This window comes from Lytechinus pictus, chromosome 2 (genome assembly GCF_037042905.1).
Source record: "Lytechinus pictus isolate F3 Inbred chromosome 2, Lp3.0, whole genome shotgun sequence".
NCBI classification, from domain to species: Eukaryota; Metazoa; Echinodermata; class Echinoidea; order Temnopleuroida; family Toxopneustidae; genus Lytechinus; species Lytechinus pictus.
In genome coordinates this window covers 70089460-70111092 of record NC_087246.1, presented here as the reverse complement: position 1 = coordinate 70111092, position 21633 = coordinate 70089460, and the positions used below count along the sequence as shown (strand labels likewise).

The window sequence follows — 21633 nt, the reverse complement described above, 5'->3', positions numbered from 1 at the left end:
ACACACTGGTTTTGTGCGTTTGTGTGGAGAAAACTGTTATTCCATAGTATTTGCTGCCTTACAATGTAACAGAAAAAGTGCACCATATTGATTAAAAAAATCAGCCCCTTCATCTTTTTCTTAAAGGAGAATGAAACTCTTGGAGCAAGTTAGCTTTTGTGAAAGCAGAAAAATCAAAGAATGAGATCAACAAAAGTTTGAGTAAAATAGGACTAGCAATAGAAGAGTTATGAGCATTTGAATGTCGAGATCACTAATGCTATGGAGATCCTCCCATTGGCAATGCGACCAAGATCTATGATGTCACAGATGAACAACTCTCCCCTTTTGGACACTGAAAATATACCCCAAAACATCTCTTTTTGCTCATTCTAATCATATGACAAACGATTCATCAATGATATAATGTTGTGAAACCTCTGTACTTGTCCTCTCATAAAGAGAACACCTCACCTTGTTATAGACTCTCTAAAAGTGAGAATATAAGTTAAATAAGTACTAAAGTAATGAGGGAGTTGTACGTGTGTGACATCACAGATCTTGGTCGCATTGCCAATGGGAGGATCTACATGGCATTAGTGATCTCGACATTCAAATGCTCATAACTTTCTCATTATTCATTCAATCTTCCTCAAACTTTCAACAATATGTTTCTTTGATTTTTCTCTTTGATATGGATTCAGCTGGTTTCAAGGGTTTCATTCTCCTTTAATTACGTCAGTGGAATAGAAGATCACTGAAACTAGGCCCCCTCCCCCCAATCATTCGCGTATAGGTGGTGCTTTTTGGAAAGTGTCCCCTGGCTAGGTAAAGGGGACGCTAAGAAGACAGGAAAAGAGGAAGAAAGACGGAGAGGTGGGAAATAAGATGGGAATTATGATTTGACCTTAACCTAAGGGGGCGCGTCAAATCGATGTTTAACGTAGGGTCATAGTGTAACGTGTTTTTTTTAAATTATTTATAGCCCTCTATCTCTCTCTCTCTTGCCGAAGGCGTCAGTTAATTTTGGACATGGAATTATTATTATCTATGTGTTTGTAATGCATAGAATCGTAACCTTTTTTTGTTCTTTTTTTGTTTGTTTGTTCTTTTTTTGCATTCAAAACAAATGGCAAGCGAGAAATAACTTTATGAAAACAATCAAATTTTCAATTTTGAGATCTGAAGAGAGAATTATTGTGCATTGATATATCTGTCACGAAAGGGGTGAAGGTGTGTGTGGGGGGGGGGGGGGGTCAGGCCGGGGGGTGTATGAGAGGCAGGAGCCGGAGGGGGATCGAGGGGTGCACACCTGTTATTACTACATATTGCATGTATTTTTACACATTAGACCAAATGGGCATTGGACCAAGTGGAAATTGGACTGATCGGGCATTGGACCAAACGGGTACTGGACTAAGTGACCAGTTTTAAATGAGCATGTTTCCTAACTTCCATACTAAACATGCAGAAATCAGAAAATAATAATAATGATTAATAATGATAATAATAATAATGATAGTAATAATAATAATAATGATAATAATCATCTTCATCATCATCATCATGATATAAAAAAAATAATAATAACAATGATAATAATAACAATGAATATCAAGTATACATGTACATTTGAGTATGGGGTGGGGTTGAAGTGGTGAATTACCCTGTATAATGGGCGTCTATAATCGGCTAGGTGCTTATACGAGATCATCCAGGCTGATCAGACCTTCTCAGGTATGGCAATAGAGCATTACTATGTTTTCAAAATCATTTTGAGATGAGACAGGATGGTCGCACCAAAGACGTGTCATTTGTAAAGATATTGTTGGTGACCAATGAAGAATGAATGAGTATAATAAGTAACTTTCCACCGCATGAGGCTTCGATGTGACGACTGGCAGGGACAGATCTAGCTTTCACCGTAGCGCCAGGGGGGGGGGGCAACATTTAACCCATGCACAGAGACGTGTTATTTGTAAAGACATTCCCTGGGGGACGTTTCATCAATATTTCCGTCCGACAAGTTGTCAGATCTGACAACTTTCCTGGATTCTGATTGGTTGAGAAGCACTGTTACTATAGTAACTGTCGGATAAAATAGGACTTGTCGGATAAAACGTCCGACAAGTCCTTTCATGAAACGCTCCCTGAAGTTGGTGATCGACGACGGAAGACTGCGAAATAAGTAATTTTCCACTGAGGATTCTGCAACGACAGGCAGGGGGCGGATCCATCTTTCGCCAATAAAGGGGCTTTCACACCGAAGTTTGCGTAGAGTTACGTAGAGTTGCGTAGGGAGTACGCGAATATTCGCTGCGTACTCATCGGGGTAGTCCCTGCGTAGGGGAGCATAGTGTCGCGTAGAGTTGCGTAACTTGTCTACGTAGCGTTGCGTACGGCTGCGTATGGCATCTTTGCGGAAATAAAATACAGTAGGCCTATATCATTCCCTGCTTTATAAACTTCTCAAGCAACTCTCTGCTGCTCATTGCTTTTTCTCCTGTCCCCAGGAGCCCAACAAGCTTTTAAGATTTTGAAGTAATTCATTCTCGAGGTTCTTAGTTCATATGTTTATTCAATTTAAATATACTGTTGTCTATTTTATGTCGTTTACTCTGCCTTTTTATTATTGCTATAATCATTTTTTTCCTTTTTCAAATAATTTCAATTACATGTATACATTTTAATTTTCTTTGATCTGTTTTATTTCTAAACATTAGAGATTTATTTATATGTTGTGTATTATATGTTATGCATTGACTTTTAATAAATACATAAATAAATAAAAAAATCTTTGCTGCTGTCGGGAACACTGTACTGCTGTAAAGTAGGATAAAAATGTAATTAGTTGTCTGTTAAGTCCATTCTAAAGTTTTCGGGACAAGACATGACATAAAGGGCTAAATTGATTTCAAAATGCTGTGAGCGAGGGAAGCGACCGAGCCAAAAATAGCCTTTTAAATAGATAAACCAAATTTTTGTAACTGATTATGATATGATATATGTTTGAAACATCATGACGAAATCCGTCATAACAAATTGATTTATGTATTAAGAAGCTATTTTTGGCTCGCTCGCTTCCCTCGATCACTCACTTAATTTGAAATTATTTTGCCCTTTTATCGTGTCTTTCCCCCACTGACCTCCGCCCAAACTAAAAAAAACAAATGAAATAAAAGATATCCCCCAAAAAAGATCCCTCACAAGAGAACAAAGCAGCCCCAACCATGAATACAGATCGACATCAATATGCTTGCCAGTATATATGCTAGAACGTTGGTTTACTTTGAATTCTATCAAGATAATTATGAAATTTGGCGCTTTAAACATTTTGTTGACGTAGATGGTGTTCTTTAATATTGATGAACGAAAAGCAAATCAGAAATCAGAGAACCGACGTCAATTTTGATGTTTGCGGTGAGGTTGTCCGAAAACAGAATTAAGGAGCGGAAAGAGTGTTGCGATTTGCTTTTTTCGTTTTTGCAAACAGAACCACAGAGCTGAAACCGTGTTCTGATTTTGTATTTGATATATAAAAATACAAATTTAGAATGAGAAATCAGAAAAAGCCCACCGAGTATTTCTGACTTCAATTTTCTGTTTTTGATCTACAAAATACCTTGATTGTTTTGCCTGACTCTTTTCCTTTTGTTGTTTTGGAGTTTCATCGCTAGCTGCATCACTATGTTCAGATTGTGGTGCAGGTGAATCTCCACCTTGGTCACTTGAAACAGAAAGGACAGGAGATTTCTTGCCCCTCTTGGTCTTATTCTTTGGCATCTTGCATCAATATGGACAGAACAATCAAGCATTCAAATTAAGTGCAGTGCTGATTTGGTTATTGCAGAGCTTTTATCGTGACTGACTGCACAATCAGCAAAAACCTGATGAGAAACAGTAGGATCCATCATGAGTACGCCAATAATTAGCAACTATACGCAACTCTACGCCAGGTCTACGCAAGTCTACGAAAGTCTACGTCAGTCTATACGCAACTCTACGCAACACTACGCCATTCCAAAAAAGGCGTTTTGAGAAACCGGGGCATTTTGGCGTCGTGTTGCGTAGGAGTGGCGTACAGTTGCGTAGTGTTGCGTAGGCTTGCGTATGTCCTGCGTTCTCTGGCTCTACGCCAACAGTACGCCAAAAAATTAAACGTGTTTAATTTTCTGCGTTCCTCCCGCGTACCCACTTGCGTAGACCTGCGTAGACTAGCGTATGCAAAACAAATGGCGGCGTAGTGTTGCGTAGTGTAAATGATGTGCCTCCATTATGATGAAATAAGTTGCGGCAATAAATATGAAATCTGAAATATGGGGAAATGAAATCATCAGCCCACTTAATGAATACTCGATAAAGACATGCCTAGAAGTGTTTCAACGGAATAATGCAAATCTTTAAAATTAAATAACTTCGTTATTTGTTATCCGATTTTGATCAAATTTTCAGCATTTTGCTCAGTCTGTAAATTTTGCATTATTTATTTATCTCCAGCCTGGACCATCCCTTTAAAGATATGATAAAATTATTGCACAATACAACATGGATCGTGCATTGTGCTTGGAGAAAATTTTTAAGCTTCTTGATGACTCTAATATTTATTGCCATAGTTTTGCAGTTAAACCCGAAGGCAGTGTATCAATTTTTTTCAAGCAGTACGTGTTTTTTTTTATCGGATGAATGGAGGCAGTAATTGTTCAGAAGAGGTGGAAGTTAATCGATGACTAATAACTCCTGTCACACGATCTGTACCTTCAGATGAACGAGTGTGTAAGGTCAGGGGCTATGCCACAGGAATGGGCACAAGATGAGGGAGAGTGACCATCTGATTGGTCAAGCAAGTGGATGGTGGAGAATGACAGGAAGGGGGAGGGGAGAAGAAAGTACAGTATCACAAAAGGAGGTCCATGCAGGCCTGCGCCTGGTGGAAATAGCGTTGTTAAGAGAGCTCAAAGGTGTGTAAAAAATGTGGCCGGTTTTTTTTTTTTTTTTTTGCTTTAGTTTTTAAACATAATTAATACGGGGAAGTTGAAAATTATGGTGACATTTGATCAATATTCATTTCTCGTCTGACAGAGAATATGTGAAAACTTTGACCCTTTAAAACAAATATATCGTTTAGTACTGAATCCACCATCACTGGGCCATGATATCCGAATAAAAAAATAGGTAACATACAACTGGATGATCTAATATCAATTATTAAAAACTAAACAAAGGTAACTCAATCGCATGTCTACCCCCAACAAAATAAGTTGATTTGAATAAAGAGAGAGAAAAAAATCAAACAAGCATAACATTGAACATTTCATTCATTCGGATGTAGAATAAGATGAGTTAGGATATTGTAATAAGTATTCAAAAGATGGGGCCGATGACATCACCCGCTATTTGTTTTGTAAATATTTATTTTCTCCTCATTTTCATGTGAAACAAAGGTTCATTTGCCCCTAAACACCCATGTGGAATTACTGTTTTACCCTTCTGTAATTCAATTAAGAGGTCCTGATTTTCAAATCTGTAAATATTGAAACATCGTATAATTCATACAATAAAAAAATTGTGATTGATGTCATCGAATATCTCATTGGCATATCGCTGGGTTGTACATTTTTAAACTTTTTTTAAAATCGATCTTTAAACGTCCCAACTTTTTTTAAAAAAACTATTTTACATCCGATTTTGATGACATTTTCAGCTCTATGCTTGTTTAGCTTTTCTTTATTGATGAAATGTATTTTTTTTATCTGGGGTGGGCTTGACCGTTAAAAAAATATTTAGTTCCATATTACAAATTTCTCAAAACTATTATCTCAATGGAATCCATGCGTGTTGTATCTCAAAACACTGTGCTTGTACACGGGACTTAAGTAAGTAATTCTCCTTCGATATCAGAGTATGGCCTACCCTAATTTGACAATGAACTATACTGTTCCATTGCGTCGAGTTTTTTCTTAAGAATTCTGATTTTTGAGGATACCGTATCCCAATCTAAATAACCTCCTTCTAGGTGTCTGATCGATCCTGGTCGATTGGTAAAACCTTTCCGTCCATGTAAAACTCGGTAATTATCCATGATCAGAATATCTCCTTCGGGATGAAAAAAAAAAACACGAAAATGTATTGATGATAATTCAAGCAAGACATACTAAGTAATGATGTGATTCAGAGATAATGAGCCCACCCCCTTAAAAATGCTCATATAACAATAATGGTGTTTTGTAAGAATGATAAAAGTGAGCGAGCATTGTAAATATATATTTAAAAAAATCTAAATTGCTAGTCAATACCACTTTTCCTTATCATGATCAGTATATAGCACATCATAGAAGAGTTATTATAGTATAGTAATGGATAATTGGTAATACCTGATCATTGGCAGCCAGTGGCTGAAATATACACGTTTAAAAAATATAAGAACATACAAAGATGTAGAGAGTAGACAAATAAATTAACAAGTGATGTAGCAGCAGTGCAGGACAAAATTCCAATTGTTGCACATCCATTGCCTTTTCAATTGGTTTCAATTTGGGTTCAGTTGATATCGATGGGTTCCAATATGTCCGATGGATCCAAATTAGATACCACACAGCAAAAACTGTGGTGTTAACCGGTGTACATAGAGGACCACACCAGTTATTTTACACCGGTGTTAAATTGGTGGTGCTAGTTTTACACATATAGGTGTAATTACAACACCTATGGTTGTTACATTTACACTCTTTGGTGTTATGTTCAATCTCTAGGGTGTTATTTTAACACCTCAGGGTGTGGTCCTCTATTAACACCAATTGGTGTCAGTTTTAACACCACAGTTTTTATTGAGGTCCTATTGTAGCGTCAGTTGGTCTCAACTGGCCCAATTAGAATTCAATTTGGCGACCAAACAACTGCTCTTCACCAGATGGAATAAAATTTTGCACAATATCTCTGTCCTTTAAATTAATATATATGCAGACAGTATGCTTCTACAGTAGCACAAGCAGATATTAGTGGAATTTCCTCATGTCTTACTGAAGTAATATTATTCTACTTATTTTACTTGTGCCAATTAGACAAGTTCCCATTGCTTCCCCGATTGGTCCTCAATTTGGACACCAATTGCAGTCAATTGGTGTCAAAATTGGGGACCAATCGAGACCAATTGGTTCCAAATGGGACCAATAGTCAATTGGTTTCAATGGGTACCCAATGGGTATTCAATTATTGGAAATTTGTCCTGGTGCTGACTTTGAAAACAGCTTTTTTATTGAATAATTATTCACAAAAGAAAACATTCATATGATAACAAAATACTATGTCCATTGATCCAAAATGACCTTTGACCATGATCATGTGATCTAAGATGTGTGCAAACAATCATACTCTTATGTCCAAGTTTCATGAACTAGCTCCATAAAAATTAAAAGGACAAGTCCATCGCCCAAAAAAGTTGATTTGAAGAAAAAGAGAAAGATGCAACAAATATAACACTGAAAATTTCATCAAAAGCGGATGTACAATAAGAAAGTTTTGCTTAAGGACGTTCCACAGTTAAAGTGAAATCCATGTCATTTTCACCAAACTTTGCACATAGATACTTTAGAACCTTAATATTCGAAATATGCAAAAATTAACATAGGTCCATATGCTTGATTATTTGCTATAGAGCAGCCATTCTCAATTACTTTTTTGGAAGCGCCACATTTCTTGTTGAGAATCTGTAATGCTCCACTATCCATTACGCAAACCAGCAATGTATCAGCGGATGGGGGGCCCAGAGGCCCCTGGTGGCGTGGGGGTCGAGGGGGCAGAGCCCCAAGAAGTTTTGGAATATGAGGCTTTTTAAATTGCCCAGAGGGGCTCTAATTAATATCAAAAGAAGAAATACAAATGCCAACAAACTACACAATATTAAAAGAAAAATGACCAGTGACTTTTTCACAACATACCAATGATACCACTAGTTCAGACTGTTCTGCACCAGATCTATTGGCTGAAGCAAGTGGCGTAATGAGTAAAAAAAATGAGGGGCTAGATATGGCAGCTGAAGCAAAAATATTGAACTTTTCAATTCAAAAATCTATATTTTGACATAATATTAAGATAATACAATATTTCCCTTTTCTTTCCTTTTCTCCTCTTTTCTCCTTTTGTTTTCTTGGCCGTGAAACACTTGGGGGCCCCCAATCCCCGCCCCCATCTGTACGCCAGTGGCTAAAGTTACGTTCCCCGATTTTGCAAGGGCTGAAAATTAGGCGTTGCACTGCACTAGCGCCCAAACTGCCCCTCTACAACTCACGTGCAGTATCATTTATTCAGTTCGTGTTAAGCAAGAGTGCATGCAGGCAATCACGGCAGGCAACACATCTGAGCATGTATGTATTTCACTTTACACCTTCGGATTTTAATCGGCTCCGTAAACAAATTTTCTGCTTGTTATGCCCCAAATTCATATTTTTTTATGATCAGGATGCTTTATGGATATCACATTATTTGATGTTGAACTCTTAAACAAAAAGGATACTCTGGAAATGCAACATTTCTCGCCGTTGAAATAGAAATCCTACAAACGGGGTTTTCAAATTTTGTACCGCATAGAATAAATAAAAAGAACAACATCGATCCTCTATAATAGATGTTATCGAATGATAAATTGAACAAAATTTGAGGAAATCAATTAAGTGTCAAGTAAAGAGTTTTTGTTTTCTCTTTGTATTAAAATGATCAGCAAATCCTTATTTCCAGGTTACTGGTAGATACATTTATATCTCCCTAATTTTTCTTTATTTTTATTTTTTTTATACCGGCTTCCAAGCGCCACTCCGCAAGGCTCGGTGCGCCACAAGTGGCGCGCGCGCCACCATTTGAGAATCCCTGCTATAGAGCTTCAAAGTTCACCCAAATTGATGCTCCTAAGAATTGCGCATTCAAAAGAATTTGGCATTTTTAGACCGCCCAAGATTACTACAATGAGTTTATACCTCTCTCACTCAAAATACATGAAAAAGTCATCAAATTTCGCAAGAGAGTTAATAATTGTATAGTTAGAATGAAGAATCTATTTATAGTGCTATTTTTTGCAATTTTAAGTCAATAACATTTCCCTTACTGAAAGGTTTTATGTTCAGGCCGGGTGTTCAGGTTGCTTAATTTGCAACACCGTTTAATCTAGACTTTAATGTGTGTTTGAGTCTGCAATACATAGGATAAGACAAAAAATATCATACAATTAATGATTTTCTTTTTTTATTAAAGTTGATTATTTTGATGCCAACAGATTCCTTGATCCCATAATAGGTGGTTTAGGTGCCAGCGTCATGATTCTAGGTTACTCAGAAACCGAGATATTGTCGAAAACCCTGCTTTTGGTGGCCATTTTGTAAAAAAAAAATCCAAAATGGCGGGTATATAGGTATCGGTGCAAATGGAAACATTTTTATTCTGATTCCTTATACAATAACCTTTCCAAAAATGTATAATTTTCAATTTCTCCAAAAAAAATCCGGCGAAATGGCATAGTGAGAGTGACCAATAGTTGCTTTCACCATAAACGAATTAGGAAAGAGCACAGTAAAAATAAGAAACATACAATGTAAACAATATTTTACAATTTTTGGCTTCCAATAATTTTAATGCAGGGTTATAGACTTCAGAATACGAACCGTTCGACATGTTGGAGTCAATGCATTATTTGCCTATTTCATAGTACATTATGTATTCTTGAGTTCAAACCTTGGGGCCCCCATGGACCGATTCCAACTGAAATTTGGGTGTCTTCGCCATGCTCTACCGAATTATGTATACAAAAACCGCTGAAATAAAACAAAAAGAAAGAAAGAAAATCGAAGACTCATATTTCTGTACTCTATTGTATTAATAGTAGTTTGCTTTTAAACGTGCCTAGATTAAATCTTACCGTTTTCCATCTTGTATTCAAATACGTTTTCCTGTGCGTACAGCAGATCAATGAACGCCATTAACGCTTTGTATGTATTGATGACGTCATCAGCATGCATCCGTGCAATGGCACTTCGTCCATGTTCAGTGAATGTAATTTGGGCAACTTCGTTTTTCTCATTCAACCTAAAATACAAAATAAAGATCGATGATATTCATGAAAATTGCCATCGGATGTATCTCAAGTGCTGAGATTGTAATTCCGACTCCTCCCTTTATTGTCTTGCCAACAAGAGGTGATGAGGCGAGACTAAGGAATCCAAATGTCGTCCGTCCATCAGACACAAACAGCGAACTTTCGCAATCTCGAGGACGCAGACATTAGGGTCCCGTAACACAATGGTTAACGATTATACCTTGGTCACATTTGCTCTACGGCGGCCGTACGGCGAGTCGACAACAGCCGTTTTATTAATTTTAATTCAAACCACCTATATGTAGTTGGTATAAAAAATGTTGAAACGGCTGTTTTCGACTCGACGTACGGCCGCCGTAGAGCAAATGTGACCATGGTATTAATCATACACCCGATTTTAACATTGATTGTACATTATAGTCAATGGAACCAAACGTAGAAAACCGTTCTACAATCATTGCTAGGCTTTGTGTTACAGGCCCTATATATCTGCTTTTCGTGTACAAAATTCTTTCATGGACACCATGCATGCCATTCCAGAGGCGGATCCAGCCTTCGCCAATAGGGAGGGGGGGGGGCGGCGGAATTTTCAGTCATATTTTCCCCGATCGGCCGCTCAAAGATGAGTTTTGTTTGTTTCTTTGAAGGGGTAGTCCGAAAGTCACTTCTTATCTTTATTCTTATAAATCAACATAAAAATATAATATATATGTAATGCGAGCGAGAATCACGAGCATTTTTTGTTTATATCGTACTATTTTTTGCTAAAATTTTAACATTCTGGTCAAAGTTGCTATCATGAAAACGATGTGTATTCAACTAAATAACGAACGCGAAGCGCGAGCGGAAATTTTTGATACACGTTTTTAACTGATCGAAAATTTAGACCTACCCGTTAAAGACTGCTTGCAGTTAGCCATGAAAACGTTACATAATTCAACAATCAAATAATGCGAGCGCAAAGCGCGAGCAGAAATTTTTATATACGTTTCGAACTGATCGAAAGGGTACCTGAAGTCCTGAAGGACTGCTTGCATTTAGCCATGAAGAAGTTGAATTTCTCAACAAATAATGAGAGCGCGAAGCACGAGCTGAACAAATTTTGACATTTCTACATTAAGAATTGAAAATTTTAGTCAATTTTTGTAACTTAGAGAGAATAGCTATTTAACTAAACAATTGATGCGAGCGCGAAGTGCGAGCGGAATAATTCGAGATTTAGACCTAAGACGGGACACTCTATTCATGTTTTTTTTAATCATGAAAAGGATGAGTAAGATGGGATCTTCCTACATTAATAATGCGAGCGCAAAGCGCGAGCAGACAATTTTTGATACTGTGATTTGAAACTGGATGTTTAAATAGAGAACAAGTTGCGTAGCTGAATAAACATGCGTGCGCGCGTTTCAGATTTAGACCTAGAATCTAGGCATTCTAAATATATCTTTTATCATGAAAATCAAAGCGAGCGCGAAGCACGAGCTTAAAATAGTTGATATTCCGATCTTAAAAAGGGTCAAATTCAGCTCTATATTTCAAGCACTTTGTAAGAAAATTGTGAGGTGGATATGGATCGCACTTGATAAAGAGATGATATTTTTTATTATCATTACGTTGAGTTTTGACATAGGACCGGGACATCCTAACATGCTATCATACGAAAATGATGAATATCTTCCTATTCCTCTTGCTAAGCCCGAGATTAAACGAAGGGAAAATTTAATTATTAAATGGATATCTTATTTATTAATGCATAATGAGGGAGCGGAATTTGATGATATTATGGCCTGAACACTCCTCATGCCAAGCACTTTTGTAATTATGAATAGGATGTATCACTATTCAGTTAATATATTTATAACCATTAAATCGCGAGCCGAAATTTTTGCTTAACTCATGAAAAGGGGATTTTAAGTAGTTTGTTTTATAATCAATATTGAGACATATACTCGCTAATCGAATGCAAGCGTGCAGCGCTAGTTGATACGTTTCGACAATCAGATCTGCAAAGGGATATTTTGAAAACTTTATGGAATACATGAAAATATAGGTACCTGATAAATAAAAATTCGTGAGCGCGCAGCGCAAGCAGAAAATTTGATTATTCAGACCATAAAACTGACATTTTTACAGAGCACCTTTTAAAAATCAATTTCTAAATCACACAAAACAATGAAAGTTCGATTACCGAGGTAAAATATGTTTTGTATATTGACTTCCAAACTTGATATTTAACCTCCATATTGAACAATACATGTTAATCACCCAACAGGCAATGCGAGCTCGAAGCGCGAGCGAAAATTTTGTATAGTGACATGAATTTTTTTTTCCAAGTCTTTCCTTCATCTTATTTTATTAATTCATCTTCTTCCTTTTCTTTTTTCTCCTCTCTTTTTTTTTTCTTTCTTTCTGTCCCTTTCTTTTTTTTTTTGCTCTGCCAAGCAGTGGCGTAACTACGGGGGGGGGGGGTTGGCATGTGCCCCCCCCTGAGATTTGGTGTGCCCCCCCCCCTGAAAAAAATTGGCAGAGCAAAAAAAAGGAGAAAGAAGAAAAGAAAAAAAGGAAAATAAGAAAAAAGAGAGGAGAAAAAAAAAGAAAAGGAAAATAAGAGGAGGAAAACGAGTGAATGAAATAATGTGAGGGAAAGACTTGCAAAAAAAAATATTTCATGTTACTACATAAAAATTTTGCTGGCGCTTTGCGCCAGAATTGCCTGTTCGATGAGATTCATATCTTGCTCAATTGGCTGATATGGAGCAAGTTTTAAAGTCAATATACAAAACATATTTTAGCTCGAACATCGAGCTTTCATTATTTTTTTCATTTACAAATGTAAGTGCTCTGTAAAATGTTCAGTTTATTGTCTACATATCAGCATTTTAAGCTCACGCTGCGTGGTCACATTGTTTGATTTGCCAAGTTCCTATTGTCTACGTGTATTCCATAACGTTCCATTGAACACATGTATTTAGAATGCCCAGATTCTAGGTCTAAATCTAAAACATGCGCGATAGCCTGTATGCTCTTTATTTAAAGTGTACTTAAATTATCCAGTTTCACATCAGAATATCAATATTTGCTCACGCTTCACGATCGCATTATTAATGATACCCAATTAACTATATCCTATTTATGATTTACAAAATATATGAGTGGCCCCGCTTTTAGGTCTAAAATCTCAATTTTCCTCCTCTCGCGCTTCGCGCTCGCATCAATTGTTTAGTTACATACCTATCCCATTTATCAATCCAAAAAGTGCTTAGAATGACCCTTTTTTTTAGGTCGGAATGCCCAAAAAAAAAATAAAAAAAATTGCTCGCGCTTCGCGCTCGCATTATTGAAATATATACCGTCTTCGTGGGTAACTGTAAGCAGTCCTTAATATGTCCCTTTTCGCCCCTTTTCGATAATGCTAGAACCAGAGAACAGTTAATAAAATTTCTGCTCGCGCTAGGCGTTCGCAGTAACCATCTCGTACGACTGGTCATCATAGCGTAAGAAGTATGTTAGGCCTTATTATTACCGTAGACCTAATGTCATTAAGTTTAATCAGCTATTCAATGTTAAATCTATTAAGCACTTAAAGAATTTATCCAAAATATTTTTAAGTCATCATATCGAAGTTCAAATAATTTTGTTATCTTTCCTTTTTTCATGCACTTCCAGTCGTTGAATTGGTCTTTTTAAAATTAATTTACACGTACGTAGTTCAGACTATTTTTATGCCATGTTATTCAGTGGCGTACATGGGGGGGGGGCACCAGCAAAAATTTCGAGTCACTTTGAGGGAGCTCAGTTGCCAGGTATACTGACCTAATAGAAACATTTTAAGGACATGCAGTGCCATTAAACGGATATGTATCTCACTGATTAAATAATGCGAGCGCGAAGCGCGAGCTGAAAATTTTTGATATTCAGGCCTAAAAGGGGACATTATAAGCAATTTTTTTGTAATCATGATACGTACCTGCCTCGCTAAACAAACAATGCGAGCGCGAAGCGCGAGCTGATTTTTTTGGTATATATTGACCCCAAACAGGGAATATATTATACGCATCTCACTAATGAAATACTGCGAGCACGAAGTGCGAGCTGAAAATTTAGGAAATTCAATCCTGAAGAGGGGCATTCTAAGGCTTGTTTTCACTAAGACCGTACGTATTTCACTAACCAAATGGTGCGAGCGCGGAGCGCGAGCTGAAAATTTTTGATATTAAGATCAGAAAAAATTACATTTCTGATTTTAGGAATTCATGAAGAGCAGACATCTCACCAATCAACTAACGCGAATGTTAGCACGGATAGGAAATGTTTTATATTAAAAAGGGCAATCACTTTAAGTAGTAATGAAAAAGAAGCAAATGTCACTACATGAAATAATAATAATAACGAGGAAATGTATTTGGTGTACAGTATATTGATTAAAAAACTGGAGGTTTTAGTACAGCAGGATTATATATCTCTTTAAACAGTCTATGCGAGTTCCAGGAACAATGAAGACATAGACCCTGAGCAAATAATGTTTTAAAGTTATGAAAAAATGTTTCTCATGTAATATAACATAATTATAATATGCAATTTGTAATGAACATAATTTCTTCTTTCCCCACTACTTTTCTCTTCCTTTCTCATTCTCTTTCTCATTTTCCCTGTGTTTTTTTTTTTGGCCAGCCGATGGGGGGGGGGGGGGGGGGGCACGTGCCCCCCATGCCTCCCGTAGTTACGCCACTGATGTTATTAGTCCATATATTTTATTTTCGATTCTTGCCTTTTACCTGTTTGTTGTAAGAGTCTGATATTTTAACCTTTTGTTATCTTTTAACTTTTTTTTTTATCTATATCTATATTTGTTGTTACTATATTGTATCTTCCATGCCCCTGAAGGGGCCTTATAAGAAATACAAATCACTGTATCACTGTAGCTATGCCCGCCTGAGCCCGCGGCGGGGCTGTACTCTGGCCGCTGACTGGAGATATGCGAAACGCTAGATTATGACATGGATAAGAAAATGGTTTTTCAAACAAAGTAAATATCAGGGGCGGATCCAGCCCCCGCCAATAGGGGGCGGGGGCGAATTTTTTGTTCACCCATATTTCCTCCTATCGGCCGCTCAAAGTTGATTTTTGTTTGCTTCTTTGAAGACGTCTCAGTGGCGTAATGAGCCAAAAGTTTGAGGGAGCTCGATACGGCATATCGCGTAAAATTAATAAGAAGTTGCGAGCGAGCGAGCAAAAAATTTGACATTTTAATTACAAAAATCAAAGTTTGTGATAGATTTTAACATAACATTTGAAAAATTATAGGCCTATGTTTCACACTTATCCCTTTCCCCATTTTCTATAGGTCGTGAAAAATTGGGGGGGGGGGGAAGCAAAACTCCGATGTCCTAACAGTCAATCATTAGCTTTGTTCTTGTAAAACAACATAAAAAATGTAATAATCTCATAAGACCTATTTGAATAGTGCGAGCGCGAAGCGCGAGTTGAAAATTTTTGGAATTTCATGTATTTTGTCCTGAAAATTGAATATTCTGGGCAATGTTTGTGCACCTGAACAAGATGCGTGTAACTAGAATTACTGCGAACGCGAAGCGCGAGCAGAATTTTTTTATATGGGTTTTGGCTTGATCGCAAAGGGAAGGACGATTTGCAGTTAGCCATCAAGACAATACATATTTCAACTTTTAGATAATGCGAACGCGAAGCGCGAGCTGAAATTCTGTTGACATTCCGACCTAAAAGATTGACATTCTGAGCACTTTTGAAATAAACGGTATAGGTATAAAACTAAACAATTGATGCGAGCGCGAGCGGAAAAAATAAATGTTATATCTAAACATGGGACACTCTATTCATGTTTTGTTAATCATGAAAAAGGATGGGTAATTTGGTTTTCTTCAGGAAATTTGCACAATGTCTTTTGTAAACAAAAAGAAGCACACTGAATTTTCAAAAAAAATATGAATATGTGAATATACATCATATCTAGAAAATAATTTGAACAAACATGTATTTTAGATCTTGACGTTGCTGGCTTCCATAGTTGTGATTGATTTGATCAATCTTACTTCTTTGTAAGACGGGGTCCTGATCTCTAGAACGACCATTTAAAAATGTTTGTTTTTCCAGGTGGCACCTCGCTCAATGCTGTGCGTTGGTGTTTAAATCATGACATTATATCACTCCTATATTTTCGCGAAACATCTCCCAAACATTCGATCACGTCAATTATGGCACGTACCTGATTACATGATTACGGGAGATGTTGAAGAACTCTCCAAGAGAGTCCGTTCCTCGATCATAGAATTCCAAGACTTGTTTCGTAAGAATATCATACGAGTCTGGTGAGGTCTCCCGAAGGTCGTTAGCAACCTTGAACCCGTCTACGATGATATTTTCACCACCCTGATCCGATTGCTGTAAACAGTGTAGCATCTGAATCTATATGTCATTAGAAATGTATGGATTAGAAATGGATTTGGGGAAATATTTTAAAGAAAGTGCGCAGGCAACAGAGATTATGTTAAATAGTCTGTGTAACGATTAATTGCAAATATTTGTATCACTGAGTTAAGGGATGGCTGTTAGGTCAAAAAATAGGAGGGGGATAGGGGGTTCGGAATGTCGAGTCGATAAGCAGTGAATTAAGAAAAAATAAATAAAAACAAGTAGGTCTATCAATGAAGGTAATGACAAATCTACTTGAATAGGCCTAACGGTTATAATCTTAGTTTTTACACATGCAGTAAAAACGCTGTTTAAGATTTTATACAACGCGGTTATATATGAACCTTACAGTATTTGTTTAACCGTTTAAACATGCATGTTTAATTTATTGAAGATTAGATATTGAAAATTAAACTTTGTTGCTTAAGATTTAAACACTTGTTTAAACTGTTTAAACAATTACTGTAAGGTTCATATAGTAAACAGCGTTAATTTTTATAATTTGTTTACTGTGTAAATCAGCTTACGTTGATACCCATTTTTGCCAATTAGAGATCGCTATGGCAAAGATCTTGATATATACCATACCGGCTACGCGAGAGATGCATGCCATGATCGTGGGGGGGGGGGGGGTGTTCTATTTCCTTAGAGTATAAAGAGAAAATTTTCCTACATAATGAAAGGACTTAAAGCGCATTCCAGAGATAAACGACAAAAGACCCATTTCTATCTTTTCGGTTTCTTTCATTAGAGACTAAAACTTATTAGCAATAAAACATATTATTAGTCCGGCAGCCAAGGGGGGGGGGGGGGGGGGGGGGTAAGGTTGCATTGGAATGTCATAGTTTTAAAAAAAACTGATTTTTGACTGGTGAAACCTTCTATTTGAAGAATATACATGCTGGAGCACTGTCAGCATTGAGCAATTTGGGATATATACGAAAATCCAAAATGGCCACCGGCAGCCATCTTGGATTTTCTGTTTTCTCACTTAAGCACATCAAGAAGTTTAAAAACTTGGAATATAAAGGTTTTAGTGGGCGGAGAATCAAAATCTGAAGTTATTTTGGGGATATAACCATGCTTCGATGTCGAAATATACAAATAGCGGCCATTTTCCAAGATGGCCGCCATATAACATGCATTATATTGTTTCTTTCCTGTATAGGGTACCTAGAATTTTCAAAACATGGAATATACTGGTTTTAGGGGGGTGTAAAGTCCAAATCTGAGGTTTATTTGGGGAGATCACCATGCTTCAATGTCGAAATATACAAATACATGTAGAGACCATTTTCCAAGATGGCCGCCATACAACATGCATTATACTTTTTATTTCCTGTATAGGGTACGTAGAATTTTCAAAACATGGAATATACTGATTTTAGGGGGTGAAGAGTCCAAATCTGAGGTTTATATGTGGATATCACCATGCTTTGATGTCGAAATATACAAATAGTGGCCATTTTTCAAGATGGCCGCCTCGGAACATGCATTACATTGTTTATTTACTGTATAGGATACCTAAAATTTTCAAACCTTGGAATATAATTATGAAGGTTTCGGGGGTGGAAAATTCAAATCTTAGGGTATTTAAGGAATTCGATCATGTTTTGCTCTCAAAATATAGAAACAGCGTCCATTTTCCAAGATTGCCACCCTAGAATATGCACTATTTCGTTTAATTATGTACCTAGAATTTTCAAAACATGGAATATAATGGTTTTAGGGGGCAGAGAGTCAAATATGTGGTTATTTTGAGGATACGACTATGATTTGATGTCGAAATATACAAATAGATGAAAATAGATGAAGAAGGTGGCCACCATAGAAAAAGCATTACAGTACCTTTATAAGTATATAGACTCAGATAACTTATTTATCAGTATTTCCTGTTTCTATTCGGACAAGGTGAAAGGATTGGGATAATGAACAATATTGAGACTTCAGTTTGAATGAGCCAGTAATTGAAATATCAAGATTAAGTGCAAAAAGTAGGATATCTGAGTTCTCGGTACATGTATGTGATGTATATGATCAGGCATATTAATCATCTGAATAATTTCCAACTTATATCTCTGGAATGACTTTTTTTATGTTCGTATGGTTTTTACATATTTCAATCTGATGATGCAATATAATATAATTACTCCTTAAGATATCCTAGAGTAACTTAAAGTGTACGGGAAGGGGTAAGATGTTTATCCACTTCTTAAAGTAATGGTTTGACTGTGACAAAACAATCCTTTAATCCTCCTGAAGTAAACTACAACATTGCCATATTTGCAATGACAGTTGTTGAAACAGGGTGAGATCTGTATGCTGAAAGAAAATACTTGAAACAACTGATTGTTTTCATTTGAGAATTAAAAAAAGAAGAAAAATAACGTTTCAATATTTCAACGTTAGATGCAATTTGTTTTACCGGCTTTAGACCATGTAAACAGAGAGACTACAAAACTTTGTATCTGCTATGACAAAGAGCAAAAGGCAATTCTATAGAGCCCATGCATTGATCTCCTTTTACTCGACTACTGAATAATGCATTGAATAGAGCCCATCTATTTCATCTCCTTTTACGGGACCACTGAAAACATCTCTCGTAACTCTGATTTGAGCATTTTACGAAGTCATAAGTCCACTAGCAATGAGCCAATAGTAAGCTCAGCTGCTCAAGTCAGTTCAGGTATGGCATCATCAAGAATCAGGGTACTAATGGATAATTCGTTTTTCATTCCCGATCATCGCAGAGCAAAAACGGAAATCAACCTCATGGTTCGGTCTTTGAAAACACAAAAACGAAATCACAACGAGAAAAACCTGTTGTGATTTCGTTTTTGGAGATCAAAAACAGAAGAATGAAATCAGAAATACTTTTGGGCTCTTTCTGATTTCTCATTCTATACTTGTGTTTGTTATATATCAAAAACAAAATCAGAACACGCTTTCCGCTTCGTGATTCTGTTTGGAAAAACGCAGACAGCGAAAACGAAATCGGAAACTCGCTTTCCACTTCCTGCTCTGTGATTTTGTTTTTTGCACAGCCAGCAGCCGTATCGAAATACGGTTTCCGCTCGTCTCTGAGCCGAGTTGTCCTTTCTTTCATGTATATTAAAGAGCGCCCTCTACGTTTTCGATCGTTATACACACGTGCACGCAGTACAGTGCATGCATGTTACGACCACGTGTAACAAAAATTCACGTTAACATGGCTTTTTCCAGCGTTTTCGGACCTTCACAGAGCAGGAAGTGGAAAGCGAGTTTCCGATTTCGTTTTCGCTGTCTGCGTTTTTTCAAACAGAATCACGGAGCGGAAAACGTGTTCTGATTTTGTTTTTGATATATAACCAACACAAGTATAGAATGAGAAATCAGAAAGGGCCCAAAAGTATTTCTGATTTCATTCTTCTGTTTTTGGTCTCCAAAAACGAAATCACAACAGGTTTTTCTCGTTGTGATTTCGTTTTTGTGTTTTAAAAGACCGAACCATGAGGTTGACTTCCGTTTTTGCTCTGAAAAACGAATTTACCATTAGTACCCTGATTCCCACAATATCAACAGCTACCCGTTTGAAATGTGTGTCAATGATAGGCATGTTTCCCAAAGGAACCTTTTGAACTCTGCCCTTAGGAAACGTTCGCTGGCATATGTCACAAGATTGTACAAATCTTGTTATATCACGCTGTATTCAAGGCCAGTAGAAATTCATGTGAACACGGTCACTAGTTTTCTTTATCCCTTGGTGTCCACCAAAGAGAGACTCATGAGCAATTTTCATTACTTGAATTCTGAGTTTCTTGGGAAGAACTACTTGTTGAGTTGTATGGTTCCCATCTTCTGGGGGCGACTGATAATGTCGATACAAGATCCCCTTCGAAACTACAAAGGTAGAAACTGATCCATTCTTACCAAGTTTAGGATCGCCGTCTTCTGCCAGTTTGTAGTACTGACTTAGAGTGGGGTCAGCCTTTTGCTGTGTCCGCAGATCATCAGCGGTGACAGGAGAAGGCACTTTTGAGTGGTTGAGGTCTCGGTTCAGGTCTTGCCTTCTGTGCTCTTGTCTGTACTACATGAACTTCTTCAGTTGCGGCTTGCTTCTTACAAGGCGCAGAGACATCAACTTTATATATACATTTATATGGAAAATGGCCGCTATTTGTATATTTCGACATCGAAGCATGGTTATATCCCCAATATAACTTCTGATTTTTGATTTCCGCCCCCTAAAACCTTTATATTCCAAGTTTTGAAAATTCTAGGTATGCTAAAGTGAGTAAACTGAAAATCCAAGATGGCTGCCAGCGGCCATTTTGGATTTTGAGTATATCTCAAATTGCTCAATGCTGACAGAGCTCCAGCATATAGATTCTTCAAATAGAAGGTCTCACCAGTCAAAATCAGTTAAAAAATGACATTCCAATGCAACCTTGCCCACCCCCCCCCCCCCAAATCAGGGTTTGGCTGCCGGAATATATGCTGCAGGTCATTTCTTTCGTTTGTCCTTCTATCGAACAGCCACTTTTATCTTTCATAAATAGGAGTGTCGCATGAATGCCGCGAATAATAAAGATCTATACAAGTCTTGTTTATTGACCTCAATCTTCATGGCATTTGCACACTAGACTTCACCCGATTTGTGTTTTATTATATAGGCCCAGTGCTGTGCTCTAAAATGAAAGCTGTTCGTCCTATATTATTCAAATATTAAGACTGACATGCGCTCATATTTTTTTTCAAATGTCGGCTATACATAAGGACCGAGAAACGACCTTTTTCAAAATTAATCCTCCTATTTCCCAACTGCGAGTATAACGATACTAACTTGAAGGAAAATCTAAGGAAAAAATATGTCATGGACACATAATTATTACATATGGCCTGGAATAAATCTTCTCCCGAATAATTTGAAGCCATGTTAATGTGTTAACGCTTGGATAATTAGAAGGTATTCTGTACTGCGATGTAAATTTTGATTTGCGCCAAAGTAAGGAATGGGTAAAAGAATGATTCCAGATGCCCGGATGATGTCATAATTCTACATGAGTTAGTAAACATATTTTGATTCTCACATGACAATGTCGAATCACATCTCTTTTAAAATAACACTTCAAAAAAGGCTTTGCTAAACT

General features: G+C 37.0%; 1 protein-coding gene across 1 annotated transcript; it reads right to left on the bottom strand.

Annotated features, from left to right (window-relative positions):
* Positions 1–4320: 4320 nt before the first annotated feature.
* LOC129255072 (gamma-butyrobetaine dioxygenase-like) lies at positions 4321–20538 on the bottom strand. The gene is made up of 4 exons (XM_054893628.2): positions 20414–20538; positions 16299–16498; positions 9881–10047; positions 4321–6072 (listed from the first exon to the last, which is right to left on the bottom strand). The coding sequence occupies exons 2-4, from the start codon at positions 16490–16492 to the stop codon at positions 5891–5893; spliced, it is 543 nt and encodes a 180-aa protein (XP_054749603.2). The 5' UTR covers positions 16493–16498; positions 20414–20538; the 3' UTR covers positions 4321–5890.
* Between the last annotated feature and the right edge of the window lie 1095 nt (positions 20539–21633).

What these genes read in the sequence shown, in the direction of transcription:
- LOC129255072 (XM_054893628.2), bottom strand. Translation starts at nt 16,492, where the DNA reads ATGCTACACTGTTTACAGCAATCGGATCAGGGTGGTGAAAATATCATC. An exon ending in TCCCGTAATCATGTAATCAG is followed by an intron (nt 10,048 to 16,298) that starts GTACGTGCCATA and finishes TTTGTATTTTAG; the next exon opens with GTTGAATGAGAAAAACGAAG. An exon ending in TGAATACAAGATGGAAAACG is followed by an intron (nt 6,073 to 9,880) that starts GTAAGATTTAAT and finishes TTCATCCCGAAG; the next exon opens with GAGATATTCTGATCATGGAT.